Source organism: Carcharodon carcharias, chromosome 10 (assembly GCF_017639515.1).
Source record: "Carcharodon carcharias isolate sCarCar2 chromosome 10, sCarCar2.pri, whole genome shotgun sequence".
Lineage (NCBI taxonomy): Eukaryota > Metazoa > Chordata > Chondrichthyes > Lamniformes > Lamnidae > Carcharodon > Carcharodon carcharias.
This window is the reverse complement of record NC_054476.1, coordinates 59732751-59751886: the sequence shown is the minus strand read 5'-3', so window position 1 is coordinate 59751886 and position 19136 is coordinate 59732751. Positions and strand designations below refer to the sequence as shown.

Genomic DNA, 19136 nt, shown 5'->3' with positions numbered 1-19136 from the left:
AGCAGCAAGTGTAACTTAGAATGGGTGAAGTTAATGCCAAATCAGATGTGGAAAGAGAAATCAAGAGAGGAAAAGAAAGACTGGAATGGGAGAAAAATAAAAAGAATACAAAGGTGAGTTTAAAAAAATACAAAATTCAAAATTTTACATATTTTCTTTTTAAATTTCCAACAGCAATTAAAACCGAAAAGAATGAGATTCTGCATTTATAATAGTTAACTTACAGTGTTAGAGGTGTTAACTGGCAGTACTTAGCACTTAACACTTTAAAAGGATACCTAGACTGAAATTTCCAAGACATAACTTTGTGTTAAGTTTAGTTCATAACTGCTGCACAAATACAGCTGCTTCACAACAGTTGATACATTTGAATGGTGGGCCAGGCAGCGGGATGATATTTTCACGAAACTAATAGCAGAGCAACACAGCTCAGACAGCATTTTATAGGTATTTGACTTTAATTGGAAAACTGGGCATTGCCTGAAGTTGCTCTTCTATTTGTGCATAAATAATGAAAAGTACCAATTGCCTCACCATTATTTGACAATAAATCATGACCCAGTGTTGTAATGTCAGGTCTGGGAATAGTATTTTTTTTAAATGAGATGTCAAGAGATGATTTCTCGTCATACAGCTTACTTTAGAACTTGAAGGTATACAATAAACAAATCATGAGGAAGTGATTATATGATACTAAGTTTGAAGATTGCAGGAGGAAAGAAAGACTGAAGGAGGTGAACTCAGTATTAAAATTAGGAAAAGAATGAGTTCACCTCTGACAAGCTAGTATGTTTTAACAAGTTAGTAGTCATACATTTATTGGGGTGTTGGCGTTGTCCTCAGCGCAGCATAACAAATAAAAAGAAAGGTCAAACCAGGATGCAAGGTCACAGCTTTTTCTCATTCTGATATCAGAATTTTGTTGCGGAGGTTATTAATTTTCAAGCTATTCCTCTTACTCAGCTGAATAGGCAGGAATATGATTACACAGGTGCCAGCAGCCCTCTGGTGTCTCCCCCAATTGCTGGAGTTGCCAAGGATAAGCCAAGACAATGAGCATCAGCAAGCAATTTAATCACATGGGGATGTCACTGCAGAGCTCCATACTGTTTTCAACTCATGTGAGCACAGTGCACTTGCCAGCCAGAGTCACCTGAGCCAAATTTCCCCACCCTTGACCACAGTTACTGAGATCAGTTGTAACACCTCAACTGCTGCCTGTGGGGGAGGAGTCCAACGGTGAGGAGAAGGGTTGGCGGGGGGAATGCAGTGTTTGTGGGGAGGTGGGGGAGGTAAGACTGGAGGAGAGAGTCCAGGGCGGGAAGGAAGTAAGGGTAGAGGAGGGAGTAAGGAGTGGGTTGTCCAGGTGAACGTGCAAGGGAGAGGTCTGTGTAGTCAATGACTGCCTCCTGAGGAGTGATTTGAGGCTGGGCATGGTAGGAGGGAATGGTGAGTTTGAGAGGAGCAGAGTGAACCTGAAGGGTGGAGGCTGAGAGTGCAACGGTAGCCGTAGAAGGGATGGTGAGGCTGGTGGAGATTCAGAGGCAAACACAGACCCTGGGAGTGGGAAGCAGGAGGCCAATGTAGATAGGGGTGTGATTCTCAGGAAGGTAGGGTACATGCATGTTCACCTTGACATCCAAGAAAGACAAGCGTTCGGGTCGGTGGGTGATGGTGGGGAGGTGGATGGTGATGCCAGAGGGGTCAACAACAATGGAGGATAGGACATGGGTGACTGGGGGAGGGGAAAGGACAGTGGAGCTGATGAGAAACTTAACGACTACATGGCAGTCGAAATTGAATGTGAGTGGAGCTTCATGTTGGATGGACACAGGTGCTGCACGGGAGTGCGAGATGCAGGTCGGCTCAGATGGACAACTGAAAGAGAACCCTAGCAGGCAGCATTGAAAACATTTGGGACATTGAGATGAGTGTGATGGAGGAAGACTGCACAAGCATGGAAGAATGCTTCCCAAGGCTCAGAAAGGCCCTGCCCCAGACACTTCTCCCTCCAGAATCACTTGTGGTCCAGCTGCATGCAGCTGAACTGCTAGTGGGGATGGAGGTTGGTGGTGATGACGCAGGGGGAGGACTTATAAAGCCTGTAAATGAAACTGAAAGACACCATTACACATTGTTCAGTGAAAGTGAATATATTTTCAGATTAGAAAGTGACAAAATGTGTTTACCCGTGCAACCACTTATGATCAGAAATTCTTAACTTCTCTATGCCTACCACTTCTTCTAGATGTTGCCCCGATATCCGCAGAAGGACTGGAGACAGCCTTTGCAGTGGTTGGCCCTGTTGCCTCTGATAACTTTGGCGTGCATTGTCTGGAGGGCCCTGACTTGCTATGACTGTGATCCTGTGAGCCAGTTGTTCTCTGCAGTGACAGAGGACAAGGATGAGGGGTGTCACAGACAAAGGGGATTTGGAGGGAGAGGACAACCTTTGAGATTTCAGAGTGGATGACCTAGATGTGTCCAGCTGCTGCTGCTGCTCCTCCCTTTGTGTGCCCGAGGTACCGACATGACTCCCTAAGGGGAAGGAGCACCTGGAGAGAGATCCCGTTTCCCCCTCACATTGCCACTGCGGGAGCTCACCTATGGCTACCGCAATGGAGTGCAGGTTTGTGCGCATCTCTGTGTTCTGTTAGATCAGGGTCTTCATGGCGTCCGCTGTCCTTCCCATGGACACCTCCATATGAGGACATGTGGGCATCACTTCATCAGAGAGCAGGCGAATGCACTCCTCTGACTTGTGTGCCACTTTGTTAAGGGCTTCCAACAGCTCTGTGTGATGTTCCCTGCCTTCTGCTGACTTTTCAGGATAAGTTGGAAGACTGAATCCAGAGGCTTGTCATCTGACTCAGACCTCACAGATGCCTCTTCCCTAGCAGTCCTCCAATTGCCAGAGAGCTGGGCTGAATCTGCCTCTTCTGCTGCGGACACATGTCTGTTCACCAAATCGTGAATCCAAGCCTGCTCTAGATCTAGGTCCCATCGAGGTGTGTGTCTCTGCACTCGTTGAAGATGTGGGTGAGTGCTGTGACAGGTTTACCAGGCTGCTTATTTCCAGTTCTTCAATGAAAGATGTGTCCTCTTGGCTGGAGTTGAGGACTTGGATGGAGCTGAGGGACTGGCTGGCTGAGGGTGTCAGTCATTTGGCAGAGCTCCCTCTGAACAAAATTAGAGATAATTAGTTCATGACAGCAGAGTCAAAAGCAGGAAAGAGAACACTCGCAGTTGCATTGAGAGCGCAATAATGTCGTGCAGGATCCTCACGTGGGTGTTCGCCGCTAATCTCACCTTCACTGCAGGCACGGTGCAAGCCCTCACCTGTCAGCATGTTGGCACATTCCTCAAAATGAGTGATGGGCCTAATGTGGGCCACTCCACCCCTGGTCTGGGACCTCTTCACCCTCGGGTCTGGGACCTCTCCCTGCAGTTGTGAGCCAGCTTCTCCTACGTGAAAACAGATGGCAAGAGTGTGATCAAAACGCATGGCACTGCATGGAGTGTTTGTGTGGTGAGCAGAGCCATGGATAGGATGAGGACGTGAGTTCATGAAGATATGAGTCTGATGGTGATGTGAGGGTGTGTGTGAGTTAGTGGTGTTGTCCCTTGAGGTGTGAGATCCCTGTGGACAAATGATGGGTTTGTGAGTGTGTGAGTTGAGAGTGATCAGGTGGTTGACTTGACGGAACAGATGAGAGTAGTTATACTCTTACTGCACTGGATGGCTGACCTCCTCTGTTGTCCGGTGATGCTGACTGCCGCTGCCACCGCCTCCCAGGCCAGAATGGTGTCTCTGGTGGACCTCCTGCGGCCAGAGCAAGTGTAGAGGATATCGCGGCGGCCTTCCACTGCATCCAGCAGTCATCCCAGAGAGGCATCACTAAATTTGGGGGCTGCTGTCTTCTTTGCTTTTAGGGCTATCCCTGGAGCAACCCTGGACTGAAGACATAAAGTAAACATGCGCTCTGCTGCACTTTAGAAACATAGAAAATAGGTGCAGGAGTAGGTCATCCAGCCCTTCGAGCTTTCTCCTCCATTCAGTGTGATCATGGCTGATCCTGCATCTCAAAGCATTACTCTTGTGCTCTCCCCATAACCCTTGACACCTTTAGAGTCCAGAAGTCTATCTATTCCCTTCTTAAATATATTCAGTGTCTTGGCCTCCACAGCCTTCTGTAGTAGAAAATTCCATTGGTTCACCACAATGAAGAAGTTTCTGCTCATCTCAGTCCTAGATGTCCACCCCGTATCCTGAGGCTGTGACCCCTTTCTAGACCCCCCAAAAAGAGGAAACATCATCCCTGCATCTGGTCCGTCCATCCCTGTCAGAATTTTATGGGTTTCAATGAGATCTCCTCTCATTCTTCTAAACTCCAGTGAATGCAAGCCTAGTCAGCCTAATTACCCTTCATATGACAATCCTGCCATCCCAGGAATCAGTCTGATGAACCTTTGCTGCACTCCCTCTATGGCAAGTATATTCTTTCTTAGGTAAGGAGAGCAAAACTGCACAGAATATTCCAAGTGTGGTCTCACCAAGACCTTGTGCAACTGCAGTAAGACATCCTTGCTCCTGTACTCAAGTCCTCTCGCAATGAAGGTCAACATACCATTTGCCTTTTTAACTGCTTGCTGCAACTGCATGCTTGCTTTCAGTGATTGATGTACAAGGACACCGCGGTCCCTTTGAACATCAACATTTCCCAATCTATCACTATTTAAATAATACTCTGCCATTCTGTTTTTCCTACCAAAGTGGATAACTTCACACTTATCCACGTTATACTGCATCTGCCATGTATTTGCCCATGTACTCAACTTGTCTAAATTGCCTTGAAGCCTCTTGACACCCTCCTCATCGCTCACATTCCCACCAGCTTCGTGTCATCAGCAAACCTGGAAATATTACATTTGGTTCCCTTATCCAAATCATTGATATTTATTGTGAATAGCTCGGGTCCATGCACAGATCCCTGTGGTACTCCACTAGTCACAGACTGCCACTCCGAAAAAGATCCATTTATTCCTACTCTCTCTGTTTTATAAGACCATAAGACATAGGAACAGAAATTAGGCCATTCAGCCCATCGGGCCTGCTCCACCGTTCATTCATGACTGATAAGTTTCTCAACCCCATTCTCCCGCCTTCTCCCCGTAACCTTTGATTCCCTTACCAATCAAGAACCTATCTATCTCGGCCTTAAATATACTCAATGACCTGGCCTCCACAGCCTTCTGTGGCCATGAATTCCATAGATTCACCACTCTCTGGCTAAAGAAGTTTCTCCTCATCTCTGTTCTAAAAGGTCTTCCCTTTACTCTGAGTCTGTGCCCTCAGGTCCTAGTCTCTCCTACTAATGGAAACATCTTCCCCATGCCCACTCTATCCAGGCCTTTCAGTATTCTGTAAGTTACAATCAGATCACCCCCCATCCTTCTAAACTCCACCGAGTATAGACCAGAGTCCTGTCTGCTGACCAATTCTCAATCCATGCCAATACATTACCCTCAATCCCATGTGCTTTAATTTTACACACAAACCTATTATGTGGGATTTTAGCAAAAGCTTTCTGAAAATCCAAATACACTGGTTCTCCCTTATCTATTCTTCTAGTTGCATCCTCAAAGAACTCCAGTAGCTTTTTCACATGATTTCCCTTTCATAAATTCATGTTGACTTTGTCTAATCCCATTGATATTTTCTAAGTGTCCTGTTATCACATTCTTTGACAATGAAGTTGGGATAAAGGAAGTGCTTAGGCATAAGAGACCACTCAGTGAGAGCAAGTCTACTGAAAGAGGAGAAACTTAGAGTTAAGAAAGCGATAGACGTGTTAGAAATGCAGAGGTTGTAAAATGTCAACTAGAGCACATGTTTGGCAGTACAGACCAGGAGATACATAATGATGAGAGACATTCCAGGCTGAAAGAGCAGAGCAATCGTGGACAAAGGGCAGGGTGCAAATACTGCGGAGGACATCATACAAAATAAAAGAAGGATTGCCCTCTGTGTGGGAAAGCAGTGTTTCACCTCAAGAAGCTGAACCATTTCACATACAAGTATTTGGTAAGAATGAAGCAAAACAAGCCTATACAGATAGCCAGTGGAGAGATTTCAGCAGAAGAATCTGATGAAGCACTATGGACAACACAACAGAATGGTTCCGTCAAGTCTATAGGTAATGAATGGTTTGTGACTGTTATAATTATGAACACAGAAGGAGAGTATCAAGTGAACAAGAAGTGTCAGATAGACACTGGTGCGTTTTGCAATATCACAACCTTCAATGACCTGTGCGAAGTGGATCAACATGGTGATCCAAAAATGAATCCCTCGAAGGTAAGGTTGAGACTATGTAATGACACGGTACTCATAGCAAGAGGACAAAATAGTCTGGGAGTCCAAAGTAATGGTAGGAAGGAAGATCTAGAGTTCCAGATCATAGGGCTGAATGGAAATGTTGAAGGTGGGTGCACACAGGTTCGCTTCCGATCGGCGCCCCCGATCGGAGGCATAGCGCCATTTTACGTGGGCCGGCCAGTTAAGGCCCGCCCAGTGTGACGTCGCAGGGAAGCGCTATGCACTCCCTGTAGCAGGCGGGGGGGAGCTTCCCAAAATTTCCCTAACATGTCCCCTCATGTGACAATGTCACAAGAGTTGGGACATGTGCATTATTTTCAAAAAACCTTATTAAAAATTTTTAAAAGCTACATGAAACCTCATCCCACCCGTGGATGAGATTTCATTCTTTTTCTAGTTCGGGCCAGGGCTCCTGGCCTGCCCACCAACCTTAAGGTTGGATGGGCACGTCCTCTAATTACATAATTGACTCTGTCAATGGCCTCAATTGGCCATTGACAGGTCGGTGGGCATGCAGCTGATTTCGCTGCACCCCCGCCTTCCTGAAAATTTAAATGGGGCACGGTGACGTCGGGAGTTCCCCCTGACATCACCACGCGTCATTTTACATGTCAGCGAGCAGGCCCCGCCCCCGCACGCTGACGTGTAAAATCCTGCCCATAGATGGGTATGCAACGGCCACTCATCTCAGCTCCCAGATGAGCAGCCAATGACAATGCGCACAGGTAACATTAGAGACATACATGATTTAAAGACTGTGTATGCAGTGCAGGTACAGAGACTGAAGAGTAGAACAAACAGTTGTTAATGCATAAGAACAGTGGGTAACTTGGGTAACTCACAATTACACATGCTCATTCATGCAAATGTATCTTCTCTTCATTAGGAAAAGGTGGATGTTTGGATCTTTTGGTCATTCAGAAAAAGGGGAGCTTTGTGCCTTTTGTTCATTTTGAAAATGGGGATGTTTGGGTTTTGAAATGCAACATTACTACATGTTCTATCTGCCTTGCTCTAGTCACATGACCTCTGCCATGAGGGGCTCTCACTGCAAGCAGCCATCTTACAATCAGTTCAATAAAGATTTTACACTAAGAAAGACTGCAAGCTTTGAGCCTGAAACAGAGGGCATTCTGGTGTGATCGCCTTGGCTCACTAATCCTTTTAATTTGTGCAGTTGCTGTGGACAGGACGAGTCGACTTACTATGCTATTTGGAGTGACAACAAGACATTGGATGAGGTCATCATCTCTGCTGCTATGCTGAACGAGCACATGCCTCATGTTGTTATGGATGGACTACACAAGGTATTCCTCAAGCTGATTTTGCCCCAAAATTGTCTGAATAAAATAAAGAAATGTGTAACATTGATGATCAGTGAGAAATTGTTTTCCTTTTACTTCTAGAATTTGAGTTAAATCAAGGCCAGACTGATGGATTGAAAAGCTCTCTCTCTCTATTGGTTACAATGGCTTAATATGATATGAGTTTGGAGAATCTCATATCAGTTCATAGTGGATTTCAGTCCACAGGATAAAAAAATCTTCATATTTGACTTAAAAATGTCAGTTGCACTTCCAAGTCCTCTAGGATGGCTAATGTTGGCAATGAAATATGTCATAATTACAGTTGGAGATGATTTACTAAAATCGCGATGATTGGAAAAGTGTAAAAGTAACTTCACTCTGCGGCTATAATATGCTTTATTCAACAGATAATGCTGCTGCTGATACTGCATTATTGAAATTAGTTATTCATCCCTCAAAACTAATGTCCCTCATGTTGATGAGCATAATCAGTCACGCACTTCTGCCTTTAGAGACCAGGACAGCAGATCTAAATAATGTCCTGAGGTCTTCCAAATCAATCTTAACAAGCAGTTGGGGCCTTAGTTTAAAGTCTTACCCAAATGACAGTGGCCCTTTTGTTGGTATATGTTGATAGTTTAGGTTTTGTGCTCCTATAATGAAGTGAGATTGAACACAGTTTTGGCTCAGGCAAGATAGCTGGCAATTGAATGAAACAGACACTAAAATTGTAGTCTTTAAAGACCCTTGCAATGCAAATTGACTGAACCAAAATGCTGGGCCATCACCACTAGCAGACACTTCTCAAAATAACTTGAAGTTATTCAAGGTCAGGAGTAAAAAAAGATAGACATCCAGTTTCCTTCTGTAACTCTTTGTTGTATTACATTAGTCTTTGACTATATCAGTCTCACATTGAATCTCCTGTTTTGTGTGTTGAATGGAATCCACAATCACTTTGTTTTAAGCAAACCACCCAATTCCATGTAGTGTCTTACTCCATGGCCACTACCACGAATGCTCCCAGTACACTCTCTTGCCGCACTGTGGACAGGTGAATGTTCATGATTTCAGTTATTCTCCCATGATAGTTACTGCATGGAGGCCAGGTAATTTCCAGGCCATGGAAGGGGCGTAGAAAACAGTAGCTCATTTGAAGGAATAACATTGCTTCCTTGCTAATGAGAAAAAAGGAGGTGGAACATCAGTGAATTCCAGAAATAAAAATAGAAAATTCTGGAAATTCTCAGCAGTTCATGCAGCACCTGTGGACTGAGAAACAGAGTTAACACTTTAGGTTGATGATCTTTCATCAGAACAATTCTGATGAAAGGTCATTGCTTAAAACATTGTTTATTTTTCCACAGAGGCTGCCGCTGCTGAGTACTTCTAGCATTTTCTGTTGTTACTTCAAATTTCCAGCATTCGCAGTATTCTGCTTTTCAATTAATGAATTCCAGATCTATGAATTTTTCAGAGCTGAGCAAGCTATAAATATGGCACCAGAGGTGTAACCAATAGGAATTCTGTAAAAGGCCATGGCTAGACAGGAAATGGATTGCAAGTAGACCTAAAGCCATATTGCATACTAATGTTCTATATGTTCTTCATTTTTATCTGACTAGATATCAATAATGCATTACTCTGAAAACAAACAAAATCTACATGTACTTTATTCAGCAATTTGTAATTTACATTTGTGGCAGGAAATTTTTTAAAAACCTTTTATAGTAGAACAAGAGGAGTAGATACAGATATAAGTTGATGTAAATGAAGTAAATGTATAAGGCATTCCCTGGAGGGTGTCCTTCTAGAAACCAGGTATGGAATGCAATTGGTTAGAGAGACATTTGACTGCTGTGTCAAAGTAAATTTAAAAAAAAGAAATTATGCCAATTGAAACTGTATTAACCTCAAGAGAAGGAAAGAAGTCAGTGCCTGAAATGTAGAGTGAGAAATCTTAAGCATCTAAATCACTGCAGTGCAAGGTTTCCTGGGAAACTCCCGTCCATTTTTCAAGGAAGTTATTGAAATGAATTAAAATATATCATGCACAGCACAGATGATAATAAACTTGGTCTAAACTCTCCTGTCCTGCAGTAAATCCTGGTGTTTAATGTCCCTGCCAGGAGCAAAGCAAATTCAAAATAAATCTTTTTTTTAATTCAGTTAAACTAAAATGTTCTAAAAATAAAATTAGCATTTTGAAATTTTATTTCATATTTAATGAATTGGGAATTCCTTGCACTTCTGTTCAGTCTCACCAGTTAGTTATAGATTTGTTTGTGAGCCAGTTACATTAGTGCATGTAATTCTGAGTATGTTAGAAAGGGAATCCAGCATCCGCAGTTTTTTTGTTTTTATCATGTAGTAGAGTTTGGGAGGCGAGAGGGTTATAAATATTCAGTTTGGGGCTGCTCAGCACACTCTTATTCAAAATTCCAATCCTGGCTGGATTAGAGAGGAGCTTAGTCCACTTCAACATGTCCAAAACTTAGTTGGCTCGTAATTTTCAAATTATAGTAGTACAGATTGCCAACAGTGACAAATAAAACTTTCATAAATGGAATAATTTCTAGAAAGTTAGTTCCTGTAATTGGATGTATTAGCGTTCCTATTTGGCAAGGGTTGTCCTCCCCCTTTTGTCTCATTCCACGTTCCAACTTTGTCATTTTGCTGGCTAGTGGAAGAGAAGTACAATTAAAGCAAGCCTGAGCATCTTAACCTGTGATGCTCAGTAACTGCTATTTTAAATCGAAATGCACATCCATCACTCCCTGGAGTGACATTAACAATTTGGGACTTTTTTTTCTCTGAGAACGGAATGGTCAAAAATATGAGAGCTAATAAACATTTGGATCCTTGACTGACAGTATCAATTCACCTCTGTGCTTGAGTGTGATGGTGAATGTTAGAAGGATAGCACTTTATTTTTCTAAAGAAGTTCATCGACATAGTCATGTCATAGAAATCAAATGAAAAGTGATCACGTTTGAAGTGTTCATGCTTCCTGTATTGACTTGAGTAATTTGTCAAATGATAAACTGAGGCTGAATCTGTTACAGAAGCATTTGCAACAAGATGGTTAGACAACATTCTGTGTTGGATATAGAGTGTTCCCACAACATTGCTCATGAACCAGTTGTCTTTTCATGACAATTGAATTTGAAATCATCATCATTGTGTTTAAAATGTTACATGAAAGTTTCCAGGGGATAGGGGGGTGGGGGGGTGGGTGGGGGGGTGTGTGTGTGCAGTGGACTGCCCGGAGGTGTACATATAAGCTGGTAGAAGGGGGTGGGACAGGAGAGCTTGATAGGGGGCCAGTGATAGCTGGAGGCCAAGAAGAGATTGCCAAAGATGTCATAGACAAAAGGACAAAGGGGTGTTGACAGCGGTGATATTATCTAAAAGATGTGCAAATGGGGACATTAAGGGAAGCAAGTTAGTGGCAGATGGCGTAAAGACTGGGGAAACAGCACCTAATCTTCTGACTAGGTACTTTACAGTCTTCCGGACATTATATTGAGTTCAACAATTTCAGATCATGAACTATCTCCTCCATCCCCACTCCCTTTCCGATCCCCCTTTTTCCAACAATTTATATATTTTTTTACAACTATTTTTTCTTTTCCCTCCTATTTTTAAATTTGTTTCGATCTATTGTTTCATCGCCACCTTTTAGCCCATTTTGACCCCTTCTCCCCACCCCACCCGCACTAGGGCCTTCTGCCACTAGCTTGCTTCCCTTAATGTCCCCATTAGCACATCTTTTAGATTATATCACCACCTTCAACACCCCATTTGTCCTTTTGTCTATGACATCTTTGGCAGTCTCTTCTTGGCCTCCACTTATCACTGGCCCCCTATCGAGCTCTCCTGTCCCACCCCCTTCTACCAGCTTATACTTCATCTCATTTCTATATGTCTTTGTTCTGATGAAGAGTCATACAGACTCGAAATGTCTATTGTATTCCTCTCCACAGATGCTGTCAGACCTGCTGAGTTTTTCCAGGTATTTTTGTTTTTGATTTCCAGCATCCGCAGTGTTTTGCTTTTATCGTAGTGCGAAATTACTTTACCTCAGTAAATTTGCATGGAACTCACTTGATTGAACAGCAACATCTGGCATAACTACAGCATAACTGGCATGAACCTGTTGAGGCTGAATAGCCTGTTTCTGTGCTTTACTTACTATGCAAAAACTGACTGAGGAAGCTCATGACCGATATGTCATAAGAACATATGGCAGTTAGATTTTTTCAATTTCTCACATCAGCTATCCTTGTTACCTCACTGAGTAAGATTACTAATTTATTGCTAATTTTGTGCTATGGCTCACGATCTTAGGAACTGGGTTGAGCTTGCCTACAAACATATGAAATAGGTATAGAAGTAGGCCATTTGACCACTCAAGCCTGCTCCATCATTCAATAAGATCATGGCTGATTTGTTTGTGTCTTGAATTCTACATTCCCATTTATCCCCGATAACCTTAGATTCTTCTTAGGCAAGGGAATCAATCTACCTCTGCCTTAAAAATATTTAATGACCCCAGTTCCACCGCCTTCTGAAGCGGAGAGTTCCGAAGTTGCACATCCCTCTGAGAGAATAAAAATTCCCCTCATCTCCGTCCTAAAAGGGCAACCCCTGATTTTAAATTGTGCCCCCTAGCTCTGGACTCATCCACAAGAGGAAACATGCCTTCCACGTCCACCTTGTCAAAACCATTCAGGATCTTATATGCTTCAATCAAGTCACCCCTCACTCTTCTAAATTCCATTGGAAACAAACCCAGTCTGTCCAATCTTTTCTCGTAAGACAACCCGCTCATTTCAGGTATCAATCTAGTAAACCTCCTCTGAACCACCTCCAGTACATTTACATCCTTCCTTAAATAAGGACGTCAAAATTACTCACAGCACTCGAGATGTGGTCCCACCAATACCCTGCATAACTACAACATAACATCCTTACTTTTATGTTCAATTCCTCTTGTAATAAAGGATAGCATTCCATGAGTCTTAATTACTTGCTGTACCTGCATAATAATGTTTTGTGATTCATGCACAAGAACACCTAGATCCCTCTACACCTCGGAATTCTGCAGTCATTCCCCGTTTAAGTAATACTCTGCTTTTTTACTCTTCCTGCTAAAATTAACAATTTCACATTTTCCCACATTATACTCCGTCTGCCATATTTTTGCTGACTCACTCAACCTATCTATATCTGTTTGCAACCTCTTTATGTCCCCTTCACAACATACTTTCCTACCTGATTTTGTGTCATCTTCAAATTTGCTACCATGCCTTCACTCCCCTCATTTAAGTCATTGATATGAGTTGAAAAAGTTGAGGCCGCAGCATATACCCCTGCAGGACTTTACTCGTCACATCCTGCCAACCAAAAAAAGATCCATTTATGCTTATGCTCTGATTTCTGTCAGCCAGCTAATCTTATATCCACACTAATATGTTGCTCCCTATTCCATGAGCTTCTATTTTCTGCAATAACCTTTGATGTGACCCCTGTCAAATGCCTTCTCAAAATCCAAGTACAGTATGTCTATAGGCTCTTTTTTATCCACAGTGCATTTTACTTCTTCAAAGAACTCCAATAAATAGATTAAACAGGATTTCCCTTTCAGAAAACCATGTTGACTCTTCCCAATTCCCTTAGGCTTTTCTAAGTGCCCAGCTATAACATCCTTAATGATCAATCCTAACACTTACCCCACAACAGACGTCAAGCTAACTGGCCTATAGTTTCCTGTTTTCTGTCTCCCTTCCTTCTTGAATAGAGGTGTTATATTTGCTACTTTCCAGTCTTTTGGAACCTTTCCAGAATCTCGGGGATTTTGGAAAATTAACACCAACACACCCACTACCTCATTAGCCACCATTTTTAAGACCATAGGATAAAGTCCATCAGAACCCAAAGACTTGTCAGCCTGCAGCTCCATCACTTCGCTCAGTACTGCTTTCCTAGTGATTGTAATTTCACCAAGTTCCTCTCTCCCTTTCACCTCCTGATTTACAGCTGTTACTGGAATGTTTTTTGCATCCTTTATAATGAAGACAGAAGCACAATATTTGTTCATTTCATCCACCATTTCCTTATTATCTACTATCAACTCTCCATGTGGCTCAAATAATAATCCAGAGATTATTACCTTTGAGGTTCTACTTAACTTGGTACCTAGCTCCTCATACTGCTACAACAACTGGATCCTCCTCCCCCCAATGCAAGTTCCTCTCCAGCCCTGAACAGATGTCCTGAACCCTGGCACCGGGTAGGCAACATAGCCTTCTGGGCTCTCGCTCTTTGGTGCAGAGAGCACTGTCAATCCCCCTCACTATACTGTCCCCTACTACCACTACACTTGTGTTTGCTCTCGCCACTTGAATGGCTTCCTGAACCATGGTACCATGGCCAGCCTGCTCATCCACCTTGCAGATCTTGCTTTCACCACACAGGTTATGAGCACCTCAAACCTATTTGACAATTGCAAAGTCTGAGGCTCCTCCACTACTCTCTGCTCAGTCCCTTTTCTTGCCTCACTCATGGCCACATCCTCCTGTCTCTCTCCACTGACCAAAACAGGCAACCCTATTCTAAGGGGTGTGACTGTCTTCTGGGGCAAAGTTGTCCTGAGCACTGCCAATGTTAATAGCTGCACAAACCAAATCCCAGAGGGAAGCTTGGCTTACAGGCCATACCCTTTTTTTTCTAATATGAAAACAAGAAGGGAACATACTGATCTCAGCAGTAAGAAGTCCTGTTACAGTTTTGAGATTCTAAAAATTAAAAATAAAAGTTTTATTAACAAGAAGAAAACAAAACTTAAGCACACAAGATTACAGATACATAGTTAAACTTAGCCTTACTAAACATTTCCCCAAAAAGACTCTCTACTAGGTCAAACTCACAAGTAAACACCTACCAGGCAACAATCCCTTATAATTGTTTAACTTTATTTATTTAAGCTATAGCAGTCTGCCTTGGGTAATATTACTAGATTTTTTTAAAGACATACCACATGATCTGTAATACCCTTCCACTCTGCTGTGAAAATCCAAACTTCAGAATAAAACTGCTTTTTTCAGCCCAATACTTTTCTGGCTTGACTGGATGGTTGATTCAAACTGTATATCCCTCAGCCACAGACCCAGCTTTGGCTCCGGGTGCTACATCTCACAGCTCACAGCTGAACAGCCCAAGAGCTTAAACAGCTCCAGGAGCTCCAAACAGCTACAATTACCCTAAGGTCTCCACAATAACTCTAAAATACATTTTTCCCCTTTCATCTCAGGTTCCATAGTTCTCATACCTCTTTGAAATTCAAAACCTTCCAAATATAACATCTTTCATGTTTCCATGTTTATTTGTGTTTGGGTCAATAAAGTATAATATCCCCCTTCTATTTACCCAAGGCTATTTACCTATGGAACTCCTGCTACATGCAAATCTGTCTCTTGTCACCTCTGACTCCTGTTTGATATTCAAACTCCCCACTTATCTAAAAATGCAAATCTTAGATCTAACCTATTTATTTGTACCTCAAACCTAACACCTCTTTCCTTTTCATGTTGACACCCCCCAGGCAGTCTGTCTATTTGAAAAAAAATTCAATTTCTCACAAAGTATCCAGATATTTCTCTCCCTCCCTTATGTTGTGCAGTGTCGCAGTTCAGCCTCCAGATCAATAATCCTGATCTGGAACTCCTCTAGCTGCTTACACTTTCTGCAAATGTGTTTATCCTGGCACCCAAAAGATCCCACATTCCACAGCTGCAACATAATGCCTAAGTTATTTAGTTAACTTAATTTAATTACCTTCTTAATTAACTTAAGAATAATTCCTATGTATACTACACCTCTTTCCCACATGACACTAACTCGCTACTCACTTGGCCCCCATCTCACTGAGGTGTAGTCTCCTCGCACACCTCTTAACAGGCAGATTAGACTTTCATCCCAATAAAATTTAAACTAAAGTGGATTTAAACCAAGACCCTGAAGATAACTCACGGTGCAACCAAATCTTCAATTTATCTTCATTTAGTATTCATCTAATCTAAGTGACATCATTTCTTTTTAAGAGATGACCTATAAAGTGTGTATTGAGTGAATGTGAACTGATTCACTTCTTTAAAATAATTTATCTTCCTTCCTAACCAGGTCTTACAGAATTACAACAAGGGGAAGACAGCTTTACTAGGAGCAGCGAAGGTAATGGTCAGCCCGACAGAGGTGGATTTGAATCCTGACATGGTTGTTCAGCAGCAGCCTCAGCCAACAAAATATGAAGACCAAAGGAGGAACACCAGTCTAAAGTAAGAACACACCACAGTAAATGCAGTGTTAAATGCAAAACAGAAAGCCCAAAACTGGAGAGGAGGTAAAGTATGGGTATGGCTCAAGTTCTCATTGTTTTGTTGAAGCTAAGGAATCAGTGAACATACTAATATGTGCGTCCATATCATGAGACAAAAGGTCAAAGGAAAAATGATTTCTATTTTTAAAACAAATCATGCTTTTTCTGTTCAGTTGTCACTCAAAAGCATACTCGAAAACCGGATTTTTTGCTCCAAAACTAAATGGGCGACAAATATAAATGGAAGATGACTGAACCTAGCTAAAATTACAGGAAGGCAGAGAGAGTCTAAGATCCAACTTATGCGTGGAATGTATTTAGAAAATTGTGGGTTGTTGATAGACATTCTTAATGCACACATTCTATTTTTTAAGATACTTTGTCAGTCCTCTCTCATAATTCACTCTTCTATGTGCTCTTCTTTGCCTGGAAGGGTCAGGTTGATTAAAGATGGGAATTTCTCTGCAAGTGGAGATGGCTGTGAGTTTTAATACAGAGTAACACAGACACAAACCTCGGTTTGAAGGTGCAGCTACTAATATTGGGCACAGAGCTCTCTTGAATTGCAAGTTGCATTCTTGATTGGTGGTTCTGATGGAGCACTGAACAAAGTTGAGATGGCGACCTGATAAATCAAGAGAGGGAACGTAACACAACCTTGATCGGACTTAATTTAGAATACCCTATCCAGTTTGGCCCCCTTATTTGGTGGGTGATCTTGAGCCTTGGGAGAAATGATCAGAGAACCCTTACAAGAATGATTCCCAACTTAAAACACCAACTTCCCAGTAAGCTTAAAGAGTTGGTTCTGTATGGTTTAAAAACACATATACTCAGGTGATTTAATGGAAGTCTATAATGAAGGAATTAGATTGTATGCATGCTCAGGGAGGAAAGGAAGAATGTGGTGATATTTATTATTTTAATTAGATTAGGCAAGATCATGCATATAATTTATGGAAGATTTATTTATTTATTCTTTCTTTCACGGGATGTGGGATCACTGTCTAGGCCAGCATTTATTATCCTTCCCTAATGCCCTTGAGAAGGTGATGGTGAGCCACTGCCTTAAACCGCTGCAGTTCATCTGGTGTATGTACATCCACAGTGCTGTTAGGAGGCGAGTTCCAGGATTGCTGGAGTTAAGTTAGATTTGAGGCAGTTCTTCCTTAGCCAGAGAATAGTAGATCTTTGGACTATATTGCTGGTTTAATTATGCTGATCTACAGTATATCTTCAAGAGAGAGCTGAACTGGTTCCTGACTACAACAATGATCACCTCATACAGGAGGTAGGTATCAAATAATATGAGCAACGATTAATTTAATCTCCTGTTCTAGTTTTCCTCTCTTAGGGGGTGTATTTTTCCAGCAGTTTTTTTCCTAACTGGATTTGGGATTTGATCCCATTTTATCCTCTTACAGGAAATTGCATGGCATGTAGGAGATAAAGATTCCCTTGATGTTCAACTTTATGAGACAGGCTAGGTGGACTTTTCCTGACAGATATTTTTGCATGTTCATAACTCATCACAACTTTCTGAACAAATTAAGTACGCCCTGCATACTTAGTTAGCTTGAGCCTGTTGATCTTCATTATACTTTTTCCTGTCCTACAGAAAGGAACAGATGTGGAATAATTTTCTCCTTTCTCTCAGCTAACTGCAACAAGATGTATTTTTGAATAGGAGTGTTTAAACCCTTTTGAGTGCTGTTGCTGTAAAGAATAGGCATGAACAGGCTTTCTTGTAAGTTAAAAATGTTTATTTCCATAACTCCCACAGTATAAATGCAACAACACATGGGCACACACACACATGATTATTTTCTAGAGATGTAATATGCACTTAGATTACAGTAAGGGTAAGAAAGAAACTTCTTTGCATAGTCTTTAAGATGGTGGTTGAAAAGTTGCAGGCCTGAAGGATTCCTTGAAGACAAATGAAGGTCCACAGTTTCTGGCTTTTCAGTTGAAATTGTAGTTGAGCCTCTGTAGTCAAGAAATATAATCTTGCAGGCAAAACAAATAAGCCCTTCTTCACTGCCTGAAAGGCCTCTCCTTTTGAGGCAGGGTTCTTTCCTTTTTCTAGGCAAGAGATCCCTCTCTGAGTTGCCTGTCCTAGACTGCCTTGCCAGGCTGCTCTTGTGGATGAATAAAGCATTGGTTCCCTCTCTAGCCAGATGTATCATGTGATGACAATGTCAATGTACTACATTGTTCATCCAGGGTTGAAGCTGATGTAATTGATGCACAGTGAGGGAATGGTGATATCCCATTAACATTCCAGCTATGATCAACCACACTGAATGTCTTTATTTGAAGTCATATGTTCATAGGGCTAGCAGGTCTAGCAGCCATTAGTTTTTAAAGCCTCTTTCGTTGAAATGGTGATGGGGTAACCAGTCAGCATCCGGCAAGCCCTTTTACATTTTAAGTGACTTCCCAGAGATATGTCAAGATATTTCTGTGCAGAAACCACAAATAAATCATCTGACTTTCTGGAGTCTATTTTGTGAAGGTACAGTGTCCATAATTCATGTTGCTTTTTAAGAGTAAAATGTCCATCTCCCAATATGCTTTACGGACATATGACGACTATAATATCATCCTGCAAAAGAAAGGGATAAAATTAAATTCCTTTGCACTTCATTTTGTTGTTACATCACAAAAAGTAAAAAAAAATGGCAATCATTCACACAAATTTCATGCCCGTGGACTCCCAAAAAAATTATTACTAAGCCTTCAATAGCTTACTTGTAACATTTGCTTGTTTTACAACATGGGTGATACATCACCCCTTAGGATGAGGCAAAAAATAAAAAAATCCTTTTCTGTCCTTGGTCAGAGTGCTTTATGAGCAAGGAAGGCTAGAAAAAGGAAAAGAAACTTGATGCTTTCCATGCCTTTTCCACCTTTAAATCATTATTATGTATTATCAAAAGCTGTAGTATTTTTACTTGTATCTGTTTGTAGTACTTTGGACATTTTAATACCAGAAGACATATTGCCTTTGTTGGTTTTGGACTGAGTGAAAAATCGCGGACAACATGACGGGAAGGCTAAAAATTGG

The 19136-nt window shown here is 41.9% G+C and overlaps 1 protein-coding gene across 13 annotated transcripts in view; it reads left to right on the top strand.

The window, feature by feature from the left end:
* The window catches only part of dagla (diacylglycerol lipase, alpha), a 485025-nt gene that overhangs the window by 432011 nt on the left and 33878 nt on the right, over window positions 1–19136 (top strand). For all 13 annotated transcript variants that reach the window (XR_005944203.1, XM_041197351.1, XM_041197355.1 and 10 more), the window contains 2 exons: window positions 7557–7686; window positions 15871–16025. Coding sequence is in view for 12 of the 13 variants with exons in the window: in XM_041197351.1 (XP_041053285.1) it covers window positions 7557–7686; window positions 15871–16025 (285 nt within the window). In the remaining variant the exon portion in view is untranslated. The remainder of the gene's footprint in view (window positions 1–7556; window positions 7687–15870; window positions 16026–19136) is intronic.